At 41.0% G+C, this 15,349-nt stretch overlaps 3 protein-coding genes across 4 annotated transcripts in view; 1 reads left to right on the top strand and 2 right to left on the bottom strand.

Moving 5' to 3' along the window:
• trio overlaps window positions 1-1,614 on the bottom strand; it is a 62,614-nt gene extending 61,000 nt beyond the window's left edge. The window contains exons 1-2 of the mRNA XM_064685045.1: window positions 1,453-1,614; window positions 126-608 (exon numbers count right to left, since the gene is read on the bottom strand). Of these exons, the coding sequence (XP_064541115.1) occupies window positions 126-304 (179 nt within the window). The 5' untranslated portion in view covers window positions 305-608; window positions 1,453-1,614. The remainder of the gene's footprint in view (window positions 1-125; window positions 609-1,452) is intronic.
• Window positions 1,615-1,766: 152 nt separating this feature from the next.
• Window positions 1,767-3,200, top strand: LOC135430994 (oxysterol-binding protein-related protein 11). Its single transcript, XM_064685860.1, has 3 exons — window positions 1,767-2,105; window positions 2,213-2,609; window positions 2,670-3,200. The coding sequence occupies exons 1-3, from the start codon at window positions 2,018-2,020 to the stop codon at window positions 2,872-2,874; spliced, it is 690 nt and encodes a 229-aa protein (XP_064541930.1). The 5' UTR covers window positions 1,767-2,017; the 3' UTR covers window positions 2,875-3,200.
• Window positions 3,201-7,340: 4,140 nt separating this feature from the next.
• bab1 (bric a brac 1) overlaps window positions 7,341-15,349 on the bottom strand; it is a 105,968-nt gene continuing 97,959 nt past the window's right edge. The window contains exons 2-4 of one of the 2 annotated variants that reach the window (XM_064685144.1): window positions 9,583-9,640; window positions 9,076-9,503; window positions 7,341-8,374 (exon numbers count right to left, since the gene is read on the bottom strand). In XM_064685144.1, coding sequence (XP_064541214.1) covers window positions 7,346-8,374; window positions 9,076-9,503; window positions 9,583-9,640 — 1,515 coding nt within the window. In that variant the 3' untranslated portion in view covers window positions 7,341-7,345. The remainder of the gene's footprint in view (window positions 8,375-9,075; window positions 9,504-9,582; window positions 9,641-15,349) is intronic. The other variant, XM_064685150.1, reaches the window with a different exon arrangement.

The raw sequence follows: 15,349 nt of genomic DNA, 5'->3' as shown, positions 1-15,349 counted from the left end.
GCAAATGCCGTATAAATAAACATGTTCTGTTACTGCTGTTGTTGCTGTTGCTTCTTGCCAAAATAAAAAGGAATCGATTGCAGATATGCAGTATCGATTGTTTACATAAATTACTTTGTACTCACCTCGGTATGCTAATCAAGTAACTGAGCAGGCGACGCAAATCCTCCGGTTTAAGCCGATCCCTGCGCGGCGTTGCCGGAAAGCATAATAACGGTCCGCCGCGCCTATCGCGTCCGCCAGTGAGAAATACGACGCGCTCCTGCAGCAGCGTCAGCAGATCGCGAGCACGCTGACCATCCATGTTGTTGTTGTTATTGATGTGATGCGAGGGAGGAGCAGGAGGAGAAGGAGGGGGGCGGGTAGGGAGCAGCTGTTATAGCTGAGGCCGAGCTGTTTTTAATAGTCTTTAACTATTGTGAGGGCAGCGCAGCATAACGGAATCGCCTTCAATTTCACTTAATTTGAAATATTTTTTATTGTTGTTGTTGTTGTATTTGTTGTTGTTGCTATTATTACTGTTACACTTTTGCTTGCTTTGAAGGCTTTCATTGATTTTCGCAAATTTCTCGCTGGCATTTTTCATGGTCAACGCAGCAGCAGCGGCTCTGTGTGTGTGTGTGTGTATGAGTAGGTGTTTGTTTATGTGTGTGTGTGGGTGGTTTGTTTAGAGAATGAAAAAGGCAGCACAAGACAAAAATTAGCCAAGTGTACAAACGGTCACACTCAACGTGCAGCATATTAATTACATTTTAAGGAAATTTTTATCATATGGGCAACATTCGACCCCTACAACACACACACACACACAAACACTCACACGCACGCATGCACAGACAGATAGGGCGACACACATATACACATGCGACAGGAGCCACCCCCACCAAATAGCGGGTAAATGTTAAATGTCATAAATCAACTCGACGGCGCGTCACGCAACGGCCGCATAAAACATAAACGCGGATATATATAAGTATACACTCACACACACACACACGCACACAACACTTGCACACATATGCGCTTATTCTTATTTTTAAAACACAAGCTGGGCAGAGGGGGCGACGACACAAACAAATCTGTTTTTTTTTTTTTGCAGCTGCACAACCCGCGCAAAGTTTAATAATTTTTAATGCCTGTTCGCGTCGCTTTTAATTGCCATTTACAATATGTGTTTTTAGTTTTATGTAGCAGCAAACGCAATGAACTCCATCAACATCACATCATCATCGCCCAGCGGCCGCAGCAGCACATCTTTTCACAGAGTTTCGTTTCAATTCGTTTGAGATATTCTGCGTCTTGTCTGGTCGCCTCTCTTTCCACCTTCTACCACTTCTTCACTTCTGCTTCTTCTGCTTCTTCTTCTTCACTCAACACAAACGCTTCTGGGATACAAATTGATTTTTTTCACTCGTTGACGAAGCGTTTGTTCTGAATGCACACACACATTACCATTGCACGCGCGTTTGCATCGTTTAATTGTCAGCGACACTGTGCACATTCACATTATTTTTGTTTACACTGGGCGTTTTTGTTTTAACAATTTGCGGAGCAACAAAATTTTGCGAAATTTATGCGCCTTCGTCCGCTTTGTTGTTGCACTGTTAATGATGTTAGTTGCTCATGTTATACTCAATATGGCAATGTAAATGGGCAAACAGTGTGACCAGCTTGGAGTAGCGCTGAAATGGCTAGAGCATACATAAAATGTGGTATTGGTATTTTTTCAGGCTACCAGCTGCTTGCAGTCCAACAGCTGTTTTCGACAAGCTGGCAACACTGCAACCATAATAAATTTGCCATAAGCGTTTTATAATTTCTATATAATTTTTTGTTTTGTTCTTAAAACATTAAAAAAATTGCAAAAATTCTGCGCAAAATCAAAGCCGCACTCCAACGCAAAAAGCCCCGACAGCAACAAAAGCCAGCACACCAACAGGCACAGCCACAGCCACAGCCGAGAAGCTGTCACCAAGACGACGCCCGGAAAAAGTTGCCCGCCGCCAACAGCTGCCAAATGGAAAGTCAACTGAATCGGATGATTAACCAGTCGCTGCGCCATCCGCTCAGCGGCCAGCTCAGCAAGTACACGAATGTGATGAAGGGTGCGTAATGCCAATTGCCTGAGCAGGCCTCGGCCTTGGCCTCGCCTGCTCCTCGCCTGCTCCTTCATTTGAATCCCAAAGAGTAACTAATTCCATCTCGCTTGCAGGCTGGCAGTATCGCTGGTTCACGGTGGACGCCAAGACGGGATATCTCAGCTACTATCTGTGCGATTCGTCGTCGGTGGGCGAGGATATTGCGCCGTCGCCGCATGTGCTGGCCAGCACGCCGCGCGGCCAGGTGCAGCTGGCCGGCGCCGTCGTCTATCCGAGTGATGAGGATTCGCGCACGTTTTCCATTGCGTGCGCCTCGGGCGATACGGTCAAGCTGCGGGCGAACGATGCGCGTGCGCGCCAGGAATGGGTCGACGGACTGCGCGCCGTTGTCGAGAGCCATACGAAGGCCATGGACATAAGCAATTCGTCGCCGCTGCCGCCGCGCGAGCTGCTGGCCGCCTCCGATGCGATGGTCTCGGCGCGCCAGGCCCTGTTCCTCACCGAGCAGTGGTGGGTCCACCTAGCAATATAATTCATTTGTGTCCATTATTTAATTTGCGCCTCTTGCAGCAACGCTTCGCTGGCGCGCGCCATTGAGAATATTGACTGTGCTTCCTTCTCGCCCACGGATCCCGATCTCTTGCTGCTCAAGGCCATCTCCACGGCCAGCACCCAGTGCCTGCATCAGTGTCTCAGTCTCCTCCAGCGCCATCAGGAGATCAATCAGCCCTCGGGCGACGTGACGCCTCCCAGCATGGGATTGGCTCTTCAATAGCAGTTGCTTCTTTAGCTCAGCTAAGCATTTCATGAAATCAAAAGCAATAAATTGGCCTTTATCTATGTGTCTGTGTGTGCGTGTGTGTGTGTGTGTGTATGCTAAGAAAATACTGTAAATACTGATTAAATACTGTTTTTGGTTCCATTCAATTGCCTTGATATGATATAAGAGCGCAAAATTAGCCGCTTCTTTTTTTCATTTGAATTTTAACGGGTTTTATAAAATACCCAAAAAAAATACTGAAAATACTAACTGCTAGCTAAATCAAGCACTTAAAATTGGTTGTTATTTCGAACTTTAAAAACTTATATATTATAATAATATTAATACCAGAAATACTTACTGTATTTTGTGTACCTAATAAAAGATTTCCCATTCAAGTCTCGACTATTTGGAATTGTATTTTTTTTAAATGCTGAATATATACTAAATATCAAGTCGGGGAAAAACACATTTTTGGGGGTAAAATACTGCAAATATACTAAATGGTCAAATGGTGCAACGAAAAATACTGTACCGATTTTGAACTCAATATTTGTACGTGCTTAAAATACTAAAAATACTAACTAAAAATTGTATTTTCTAAGGAACTTTACCATATAAAAAGATGCTCCTAAGCCAGAAGAGATATCAAAAAGAGTTTGAAACTGATCTGATCGAGTTATGGGGGTGGGAAATTTAGACTCAAAAATTTGTGGTAAGATTTAAATGCCAGAATATTTAAGAGGGAAAACCACGAACAAAAAGCCAAACCTCGTGAAAATCGGTTGAGTTTTGGCCGAGTTATGGGGGTGGGAAATTTCGACCCATGTCTATATACGAATCCTATGGGTAAGATTTGGACATGAATTTCGACTCAAAAATGTGTGGTCAGATTTAAATGCCAGTTTATTTTAGAGGGAAAACCATGCACTAAAAGCGAAGTCTCATAAAAATCGGTTGAATTTTAGCGGAGTTATGGGATTGGGAAATTTCTACCTATGTCTATATACGAATCCTGGGGGTAAAATTTTGACATGAATTTCGACCCAAAAATGTGTGTTCAGGTTTAAATGCCAGATTATTTTAGAGGGAAAACCATGGACAAAAAGCCAAATCTCGTGAAAATCGGTTGAGTTTTGGCCGAGTTATGGTGGTGGGAAATTTTGACCTATGTCTATAAACGAATCCTAGGGGTAAGATTTTGACATGAATTTCGACTCAAAAATGTGTGTTCAGATTTAAATGCCAGATTATTTTAGAGGGAAAACCATGCACTAAAGCCAAGTCTCATAAAAATCGGTTGAATTTTAGCCGAGTTATGGGGTTGGGAAATTTTGACCCATGTCTATATACGAATCCTAGGGGTAAGATTTGGACATGAATTTCGACTCAAAAATGTGTTATCAGATTTAAATGCCAGATTATTTTAGAGGGAAAATCATGGACAAAAAGCCAAACCTCATGAAAATCGGTTGAATTTTAGCCGAGTTATGGGATTGGGAAATTTCTACCTATGTCTATATATGAATCCTGGGGGTAAGATTTTGACATGAATTTCGACCCAAAAATATGTGGTCAGATTTAAATGCCAGATTATTTTAGAGGGAAAACCATGAACAAAAAGCTAAACCTCGTGAAAATCGGTTGAGTTTTGCCCGAGTTATGGGGGTAGGAAATATTGACCCAAGTCTATAGACGAATCCCTGGGGGTTAGATTTTCACATGAATTTCGACTGAAAAATGTGTGGTCAGATTTAAATGCCAGATTATTTTAGAGGGAAAACCATGAACAAAAAGTCAAGCCTCATGAAAATCGGTTGAATTTTAGCCGAGTTATGGGATTGGGAAAATTCTACCTATGTCTATATATGAATCCTGGGGGTAAGATTTGGACATGAATTTCGACTCAAAAATGTGTTATCAGATTTAAATGCCAGATTATTTTAGAGGAAAAACCATGAAAAAAAAGCTAAACCTCGGGAAAATCGGTTCAGTTTTGGCCGAGTTATGGGGGTGGGAAATTTTGACCTATGACTATATACGAATCCTAGGGGTAAGATTTTGACACGCATTTCGACTCAAAAATGTGTTATCAGATTTAAATGCCAGATTATTTTAGAGGGAAAACCATGAACAAAAAGCCAATCCTGGTGAAAATCTCTTGAGATTTGACCGAGTTATGGTGTTGGGAAATTTTGACCTATGTCTATTTAGGATACCAGCGGGTATACCCCGGCCTTGTCCGTGGCACGTGAAAATAAATTCTCGCAAAGATATCTGAATAAGATTTATTAGCCGATCGGATAAAAAAGTTTTGTACAAACTTATTTCGCGATTTTTACACACATTCGCGTGGAATTAACCCGCAAAAAAATGACCAAAGGTGCCGAATGGTTCCACAAGTTCCCCTTGAAAGAGAAACACAACTCAAACTCTTAAGTTTTTCAGTTTGTTTTTATAAAATATTTTATTTCATTTTTTTTTTCCATTTTTTTTTGTTTGTTATTAGATTAATAAGAACATTCATTTCGACATTTAAAGTTAATTTGAACATAAAGTTTTGCACTAAAGTTGATAGAAAACTGAAACGTTCGCATAATAATGATATTTAATTCCTGGAGAATTCGGGTTAGCTTTAAAAACGTATTATTTTTATATTATTTTTTTTTAATTAAATACTCGTAATATACCAAAGTTGGAAGGGTTCGTTTTGTGGAACATTAGAGTCTATTTTGGTGAGGGGTTGTTGGGGGGCGGGGGGGGGGGGGGCGTGGTTTATCATATGGGTATTACGTACATACATACATATACATATATATATATGTGTCGGTTTATATGGCTATGGCTATTGCTGTATAAATACTTAAGTTTTTATAGATTTGATTTTTATTTGCCGCTTTTTATTTTTTTGGTAAAAAGTTTTTTGCTATTTTTTACGTTTACATTTCTTTTAAATCGTGTTTATTTATTGTGTGCTTCAAATGAGGGCTGCTGCTTCTTCTTCTTGTTGATTTTTTTTTTTTTATTTAAAAAATATATATAAAAAATGTTGCCGAAAGTACGCCTAAAAGTTGTTTTCATTATTTTCTTTTTTTAACAGAAAAACAAATACTTTTGTATTTATTCAAAAATATATATATTTTTAGTTTCTCATGTATATGCCAGACTTTTGCTAAACAAGTTCACGAAAGTTGTTCTTCAACTCGAATTGGGCGCGAAAAATATTAATTTAAAAAAGAAAAAATTAAATTAATATAAAATAATAGTTGAAAATGCGCTTAAGATAAAATTAAGGCTAGAAAAGGCACTTTAGAAGAGTAGAAATTAAAGTGGAAGAAAATTGGTTAAAAAAAAAAATCGGGCGTGACCGACTAGAAAACACCCTAATTATACCAATGTATAATATTTAACACCCGTGTAACGCATCAAAGTAGCTCAATTAAAAAAAAAATTTTTAATTTTGTAAATATTTAAAAAAAAATATCGCCAATTTTTTCGAGTGCACAACAACTTTCGTTTTGAGTAAATTTTGCTTCTAAATTTCATTTTCACAATTTTCGCTAAATTTTTGTTTGATTTTTTTTTTGTTTTTGTATAAATACCTTTAAAGTTGTTTGTTTGTTAAAAAATTCACGTTTAATTTACAAATTTTATTTTTTTGGTTTTTTAATCTAACAATTTCTCATTTTTTTGTTTTTTGACTCTGAATTGAATTCCGAAAGGCATTTTTTGTGAATTTCATTGTTTTTGTTTTTTGTTTGTTTTTTTTTCTTTTAAGACCTAAACATTAAATTTAGTTGCAATTTTCAGTTTTCTCCATTTTCTTATTTGGTTTTTTTTTTTTTTAATGCACATCCAAAAGTTTTAATTTTTTGTACATATTTTTTGTTGTTAAAAACTAAATAAAACTGGGCACACAATTGCTAATGTTTAAAAACGATTTTCTTTTATTTTTACTATTAGTTTTTGTTTTTTTTTATTTTTTTGGTTTTTTTTTTAGTTTTAGGTTTTGAGAAACTGTTTTGTGTTGTTTGCTGTGGAATGTTCCGGGGTATTTTTAGAGTTTTGCGTGTACTATTAAAAATTAAAGAGATCGCTATTTAATTGTTTAAGTTTAGGCGCTATGTAACATAATAATACTTTTGATTTAGTTTTTAATACGTAGTTTATTTAAATTAGAGACTATGCAATAAAATTCATGTGGACCGACAAAAACAAGGAACGCGCGTTCGAAATGCACATCAATAAATATACCAATTTATATATATATATATATGCATCTCTATTTTTTTTTAAATACTATTTAGTAAAAAGTTAAATCAAACATTTGAAAAATTCAATTCTCAAATCTCAATTGCTTGAAAGAAATGGGTAACACTTTTATGCTGCTTGCGCTTGCTCCAGAGATGGGTAACACTTTTTCTGGCGCGCGTTTGATTGTTTAGTTTGAGTTCAGTTATTTTTGGGTGCCGCATTTGGAGACCCTCTACTCGCTGCTGGTCGTGATGGGCTCCACCTTGATGCCGCCGCTGCTGCTGGCGCAGATGTCCGTGTTGGGCGCTTCTCCTACTCCGGCTGTGGGTTGGCCTGTTGACGGCGTCGCTGCGCTGCTTGCGGAGGCGGCGGAGGAGGAGGTGGCGCCGACAAGCTCGGCCAGATCCTCGGCAAAGAGGCGCGTGGGCGAGAACTCGCGCTTGTAGCCCAGCTCCAGGCCCAGCTCGGCGAGGGGCGAGTGCAGGCGCGGCGTCTCGCTGCGCAGCGGACTGCTCTTTGACTTGGAGTGCGATTGCTGCTGCTGCTGCTGCTGCTGCTGGGCAGCGGAGGAGCCAGCGCTGGCTGTGGGCATGGAACTGGCACCGAAACCGGATTTGTGTGGCTGCATGTGATGCGGATGCGCCGCCGCCGCCGCAGCAGCTGCTGCTGCCGCTGCCTGCGCCTGTTGCTGGTGTAAAGCGTGTTGTTGTTGTTGCTGCTGCTGGTGCTGCTGATGCAGCTGGAGCTGCTGGAGGTGATGCTGCTGCTGCTGGCTGAGCAGCGCGGCGGCGGCCGGATCACGATGCAGTGCAACGGCCATGCTGGGCGGCAGATTCGGCATGAGGCCGGCGGGACCGCAGGGCGAGGGCGCATGCCGTTGGCCCATTGAGGGATTTGAGCCGCTGCTCAATGCCGGCGATATGCTGGCCCTGCCCGGCCCGCCACCCGCCAGATGCGGCGGCAAATTGAACAGAGCCCCCGGCGGCGGCGGCGGCCCCGCCTCCCCGTGCTGATGCTGCGCTGCGGCGGCCATTTGCATCTGCTGACGTATATTGTGCGCAACGGCGGCCACCGCCGACATTTGCTCCTGGGACATTTGCTGATCCGCTCCACCGCCGCCTGCCCCAACGGCAGCGCCTCCTCCACCTGAGCCCATGCCATTCGGGCAGGCCAGAGCGCCGAGGCTGGCGGCGCCGCCGACCGGCATGCCGCCACTAGCGCCTGGATAGCTTAACGTCATGTCCTGCAAGGGAAACACGGGCTAACCCGATCAAGAGTTTAGTGCAAGTGTTGGCCATTTTAATAGAAACCATAAAAAACAAAAACCTGGCTTTGTCGAATTGGGAGCTATCCATGCCTGTTGCGATTAATCGATTAACGACAACAAGTATCGATATTTTCTATTGAGCTTAACGTTTCAGTTTGGCGGCAGTTTTGCAAATGTTATATTATAAGGCATCGATGTCTGTTAGCTTAGATAAACTAAATTAACATTACCAGATCACTTATTAAAAATTCGTAGAAGTATCGACAATTAATGTAAAGCTTAACACCCGAACACAGCTTTGACAATTTGGCACTGCAGGGCATCGATGCCTAATGATGCTGTTAACCGATTTCGTATTGATCTAACATAAGCTGTATTGATCTAAGACAGCGCTGTTATCTGCCTGCAATTAAAGTTGCACTGATCTAACATTACATGCAAAGCTTAACATGCCGCTTAAAGATAGCGCTCTTATCTACAAGGAACAGGTGTTAATCGATACTGAATTGATCTAACATCGAATGTAAAGCTTAACAGGCCGCTTAAAGAGGACTCAGCTGTCATTAAAATCACGTATTAATCGATATCGAATTAATCGGAAAAAAGTGGCTGCTATAATTAACTCGCGTGTGTCTAATATTTTTGTTTAAAGTGAAAGTGTTTGTGAATTAATTTATGTTTTTCCTGCTACATACCGAATGGCGGCCGTAGGGCGGCATATGCGCGCCCAAGCTGTCGTCCTTCATGTCCTTGGTATCGCGAAACACGACCGTCTTGATGACGCCCTTGATGTGCTCATCCGGCCAGATGCCCAACAGTATGCGCTGCGGCCGCCCGCGCCCCTTCGGCCGCAAATCGGGCCCGCCATCGATCGAGGGCCCCAGCATATTGTGCACCCGATTCGCATACAGCACAAACGTCGGATAGGGTATATCATATTTGCGCGCCGCCTGCGACAGCGATAGGCCCTCCTTCAGCACACTGAATATGGCCTCGGCCATCGTCTCGGGCCGCCACGATTTGAGCGGGCCGCGCTCCCGAAAGCGCATATGATGCATCAGATTCTGATTGGTGTTCCAGCATTTTTGCCACATCGACTGCAGCTGATATTGATAGCTGTCTGCTGGAGGTGGCAAACAAAACAACGGCACATCAAGCTCGGGTAAGTGCAAAAAGCTCACAGTTAATTGCGTCGTACAAACCTGCTAGCGTGGAGCCTGTGGTGCCCATCCAGGCGTGCGAGTTCTCCATCATTTTTGCCTGTCGAGAAGAAAGATAAGAAGAAGAAGACGAGCATGTTAGAAAGATGTCGTTAGCGTGATAGATAAGCGGGCATTGAATTAATTGCGGAGAAGATAAAGAAGAAGAAGAGGACGACGAGATTTTAGAAAGAGGGCGAAAGCGCGATAGATAAGCGGGCAATGAATTGATTGCATAACTCGGTTTGTATGCTGCGCATTGAAGTTATGATCGACCTATTTTTTTTTTTTAATTGTGAAATACCTGTACAAGAGAAGCGGGGGCATATGGGTTTTAAAGAAGAGTATTTATTTATTGATTTCAACATTGTGTCCGTGTATAATATTTTTAATTTTTAAAAAAAGCCATGAACCTTTTCAGAGCGTTTTATAATATTGTGAAGAACATTTTAAAGCATTAAAGGAGATGTTTCGTCTCCCTAAAATTTGTATATATTGTGAGAGGATGATAAAGTTTATTTGTTTCTGTCTCTATTAATTATCTGTATGTATGTAAATATTCTATCTTCAGTCTCACAGTTCTTTTCATGTTCTACGCTAGTCTGACTCTTAACAGTAATGTTTAACATAATCTCTTACATACATGGGACTTGCTGCAAGAGTGACCGTGTGTACTTCTGTTAATGCCAGCCGTTGATAATGTGACGTCACTATCCCACGACAATATGTAATTTTAATCAGTATCCCCAGCTGAGTCGATATGATTTCCTTATTTGTCTGATTCTATGCAATCTACTGACAAGTTCTTAAGCTATATAGATAAAGCTTGCCATAGAAAATGATCCGGTATTACCAGATTTTAGCAGTGTATAATATCATCTTATATTAATCATCAGATGTTCTTGATAAACTCTCTAGGCGTTAGTTTTATTCGATTTGATTTGAAAAAATTTAATTTAAAATTATTTTATTATAAAATTTTGCGATTTTTGTATTAAAAAAGTTAGGTTAGGTTTCTAAAATATTTATAGTTTATAACGGTTCACAGTACGCACAAATTACAAAATATGGCTAAGGGTCAAATTGTAACCAACTTTGTGCCAGTTAACTTAATAACTGCAAATTGCAGGGCCATATTAGATTGATATTGGGGCCAATTATCATCGGAACCAATATCACTTTTGTGTTGACTTGATGTTAAATCGGGCTAAGTTTCAAATTGTATAATATTTAATTTAGGCTAAATGCAGGGCATTATTTGTTCGTATAATTGTAGTTTTAATAGTTTCGAACCAGTTGTAACCATATAATGGCTTCGATTCCGAATGCTAACGGTACATTTAACTGCAGTGCTTGGTCTGAGCGTTGTTCGAGTGGCTTCGTCGTTGACGTTGACGTTACGGTTACCGTTACCGTTATTGTAACCGTTGCTTTTACCGTTGCTGACGTTGTCTGTTTGCCGAGTACCGTTTGCCGAGTGGCTCGTATTGAATTCACTAATTGCATAACAAAGTAACATTTGCATATTGTTCCACATATCCTTAAACGTGTCTATCTATGCTCACTAGACGTTCGTGGGCCCCATGGGCAGAGGGGCTAGGGGAGTGGAGGGGTGGCGAGGCTGCGGGGCCTTGTCGATAACTTCATTACAAAAATTTCGCATCATATAACATATCAAGTAGTTAGGCACCGACTCGTGAGGCCACTCGACGGGCCACTTGTGCCCATTTAGGCTAAGTATTACTTGTAAGTTTGCCATGTGACTGCGTGGCTGAGTGGCAGTTAAGTTCTTGTTGTTTTTGTTGTTGTTGTTGTTGTTGTTCTCGTTTTAGCCGCTTCCTCGTCTGAGTAATAACAGCTGCCAGACAATGCGCACTGCTCTCATGTTGGCCGAAAATTGTTGCATACTTTTATGGGCGCCAGACATGCAAATCACAAGTCTCAAGACTCGCCATTCGCTCTTGCATATAAATTATATATAATATTAAGTTGTTTTTAGTTATCTTTTGTAGCCCAAAAGTCAAATTACTTTATTTGGCCAATGTCTGAACATTAAGTTAAATGAGGGACAGAGTTGTTCTGGGAAGTTTGGAGTTTTTCTGAGCAGAACTTTTAGTTTCGTTTTTTTTAAGGCAATTGGGCAATAAACATTCTGTAGTTACATATGTTACTTAACATTTTTTAATGTAGCATCCACTTGGCGCCCAACGTTAGACCTAAGAAGGGATTCTGGATAATTTTACATCTATGTGGGGGAAAAAACATGATCAAAGCTTGTATGAAATACATTTATAACAAACGTATTGTTATGAGCCTGTGTAGCTTAGGTGCCTGAGAGATTCAGACTAGCAGGCGAGAGGTCACTGGTTCAAATTTAGTCTTAATCTCATAAGCACAAAATAAAGAAACATTTTTATAAGTAGCAGTATTTAGTTTCTTAGTCAGCGCTTACTAAGTTTGTTGTACGACAGTTTTTGATGCCTTTATCACCAAACAGTTTTAATGTGGCGCCCAACGCGTGTTCGCTAGTATCATAACCCAATGCCAAATTTTCACAAATACACTCAGTTAATTAAATGACTTCCCTCTAAATATTTCTAGTCAGACTAGCAAGTGAGAGGTCACCGGTTCAAATCAAGTCTTAATCTCAATAGCACAAAATAGAACAAAATATATGTGAAGGATTGTTTATATACTTATAGAGAAATAAGTTTCTTAATAATCTTTTACTTAGTTTGTTGAACGACAGTTTTTGATTTTCTTATCAACAGATAGTTTTTAGTTTGGCGCCCAACGCGGGTCTTTAAATTGTTCGCTAATATCAAAACACAATGCGAAATACTTATTTACTCATTTATATACTCGAAATACGTTTAGTTAATAAAATGGATTCCCTCTAAACTTTTCTAACCGTCTATTTTCGATTCAATTGCCATATTAATCGATCGCTTATTATTTGTGCGTGCATTTCTGGCAATTGCTTTATTCAATTGGCTGTTGAGACCGCAGTTTGAATCGAGAGAACCAAACAGGATATAGCTAAGCCGCATAATTATATGTATATCTATGAATATATCGAATACATAAATGCAGATATATACAGGCGCATATCTCTCTCTCTCTGTGTGTTTGCGTGTGTGTTTGTGCAGCAAAGCGAAGAAACGTTGCAGCCATCAAAGCGGGCAACTGCAACAACAACAACAACAACAACAAATGCTGCATGTTGCACATCAACTACGCAGCCAACTAATGGTCCATTCGTGGCACTTGGTTATTGACGTTGGACTCGAATTGTATTAACAATGCATGGGGCCAGCCAGTTGCAGTTGCAGTTGCAGCTGCAGCTGAGCCGAGCCGAGCCACTGGCCACTGAACTGCGAGAACTGGGCGTAAGAGCGTGGTGGTCAGTGCTGTCGATGCAGCTCTTTTCTAGCTAAATTTGGCTGGCTTTCGAGAAGCCTGCAGCTGCCTGTAACTTTGACTATTTTCTTTTTAGCTTTTTGTTAAAGTATTTTGGACGAAAAGATGTGTTCCTTAATGAAGCACTTCACTCCAGCATGCCCATTAAATTTAGCTTGTTTTAGCCAGTTTTTAATCATTTTCAGCTTCAGTTTGACAGTACAAAATGCTGTTTCTAGCTGAAGTTAATTTAAATTTCTGTTATCAAAAAGCTTAACGTTTAGATACTTTTCTAAAATTACGCCCTATGTTAACTTAAATTGTAAAAAGAGGCTAAAAGAAGCTAAGCAGAAGCTGGAAGCGGGTTGCTTGGCCGGAAAATCCAGATTTCAAGCACTGCACAAGAAAAGCTACGACTGTTTCTACACAAGTTAGTTCGCAGCCTTTTTGTGGCTTTTAAGAAAACACTTCAAGCCAGCTTGACAGTTAAATGTAGCTATTTTTAGCCACTTTTTAAATCGTCTTCAGCTGCTTTTTGACAGTGAGCTAAGCTTAAGCAGAAACCCAATGCAGCTATTTAGAGCTGTTTTCAACATTGGACTCAGCGACGTTTGACAACACTGTTGGATGTTTTATTGGGTGTATGTCGATGGGTCAAGGTGTGCTGGCTGGCTGTGGGGAGGGGGCGGGCGCGGGATGGTGTGCGTTGAGCTAAGCAGCGGCTGCGAGACTGCGTTTGGCTTTGATGCCAAATCGAAACGTGGTCAACTTCATTTCGCTTAATTTCGCGTTGGCTCCGCACTCACACACGCACACACAGTTGCGCGCTAATCTGCAGCACAGGCTGTTAAAGGGTTAGGGGTAAGGATAGGGGTAGGGGGTAAGGGGGGGGGGGCGTGGCACTGCTGCCACTCAGGTATGACATTTTGGCAGCGTCGAGTGCACCAAGACTGTCAAATGAGTTGTAATGAAATCTCGTTCAGTGCGTGTGCTGCAAAAGCGCGCTAGCTGTGTGTGTGTGAGAGTGTGTGTGTATGAGTGTGTGTGTGTGTGCTGTGCTGCTTTGGTCAGTTGCACATATAATAAATAAATAATTTGGCATTTGGTGTACGTATTATTGAAGGCAGGTGGATAACAGGCACACACACACAGCACACACACACAGCACACACACACACGATACACACAACTGCAGCGCCATCTGTCGTTCGTCTTTGCGACAAACTTGCGCATTAGCGTGATTAGTCTCAATAGTCGCTCGCTGGCATTTAGACTTGCAGCCACTACAACAACAACCTCTGCATTTGAGACCCTCGCTTTAAATTAAATTATCCAAAATTTCTGGCATTTCCGCCATTTTGTTGCTGCAGACGTCTACGCCGAAAATATGTAGAAAAAAAATAAACCTGCGTTAAATGTAATAAATAGAGAACGCCCCCAGTGTCAAGGAGCCAGGAAAAAGGCGTTGCAGTCAACGCAACTGAAACCTTTGAGACGGCGCTTTCTCCAGCTCTGCCTCACTCTTCCCCCGCTCTTCCCCTCTCCCCTTCGCTCTTCCCTCCAGATCGCAGCTTGTAAGCATTGAGGCGTTAAGCCCACATCAATTGGGCGTAAAAAGTGGCAAACAGTCTGCCAGCCTTCTGCCTAACCTATCTCACACTTCAGCCCAACCCCAACCCCTCGCCGTGCTCTTAACTTCCACTTTTGCGGCACTTGTGTGGTGTGGCTCTAGTTTAGCCGCGGGGCGTCGCACGACTCGAGTGCGGTGGTTGTTGCCACAAATTTTGTGATTCGCCCAAAGAGCCCAAAGCGAACGCAATGCAATTTAAACAAATTCACAGCAGGAAATAGCGACATGTGGCCAAAGCGCAAAACTCTTTTCTAATCGTCAAAAAAAAAATATTAATAGAAATGAAATAAAATAGTCAGCGCTTACATGACTCGAATTGAGTTGTGTTCTTTTCCTTTTCTAAATTAACTTAAGCCATTTTCTTATATTTTACTTCAAAACCAACTTCTCTTTTTACAGATATCGTATATAAATATTTGTTATGCATGAGAGAATATTTGTCAGGAATATTTGGAATCCTCTTAAAAAAGAGTTCGTTTTTTGACTATCAAGATTATAAATATTGGATAAATGGTAAGTCTGCCAAAAACTTTAAACTTAAGTATTTTATTTAAGCGATGTACGTATCGAAATATGAAGAAAAGAGTTGTATTTTTGTTGGAATTATAAAGACACAATTCTCAGAGCAAATGGCTTGTCGTGTGTTGAAATGAAGATAGCGAAAAGAAAAGTTAAAGGTATATTTTGAACAAGCTTAATAATAAAACAGTTAAGCCAGCGACTTACAGTGAAACCTTTCAT

This window comes from Drosophila montana, unplaced genomic scaffold, assembly GCF_035044405.1.
Source record: "Drosophila montana isolate Dmon_TW-CO22-7 unplaced genomic scaffold, ASM3504440v1 contig_1455_1, whole genome shotgun sequence".
NCBI lineage: Eukaryota > Metazoa > Arthropoda > Insecta > Diptera > Drosophilidae > Drosophila > Drosophila montana.
Note: the sequence above shows the minus strand (reverse complement) of the source record. Positions and strands in the feature narration are given on the sequence as shown.

What these genes read in the sequence shown, in the direction of transcription:
- LOC135430994 (XM_064685860.1), top strand. Translation starts at nt 2,018, where the DNA reads ATGGAAAGTCAACTGAATCGGATGATTAACCAGTCGCTGCGCCATCCG. An exon ending in GTACACGAATGTGATGAAGG is followed by an intron (nt 2,106 to 2,212) that starts GTGCGTAATGCC and finishes TCTCGCTTGCAG; the next exon opens with GCTGGCAGTATCGCTGGTTC. An exon ending in CTGTTCCTCACCGAGCAGTG is followed by an intron (nt 2,610 to 2,669) that starts GTGGGTCCACCT and finishes CGCCTCTTGCAG; the next exon opens with CAACGCTTCGCTGGCGCGCG.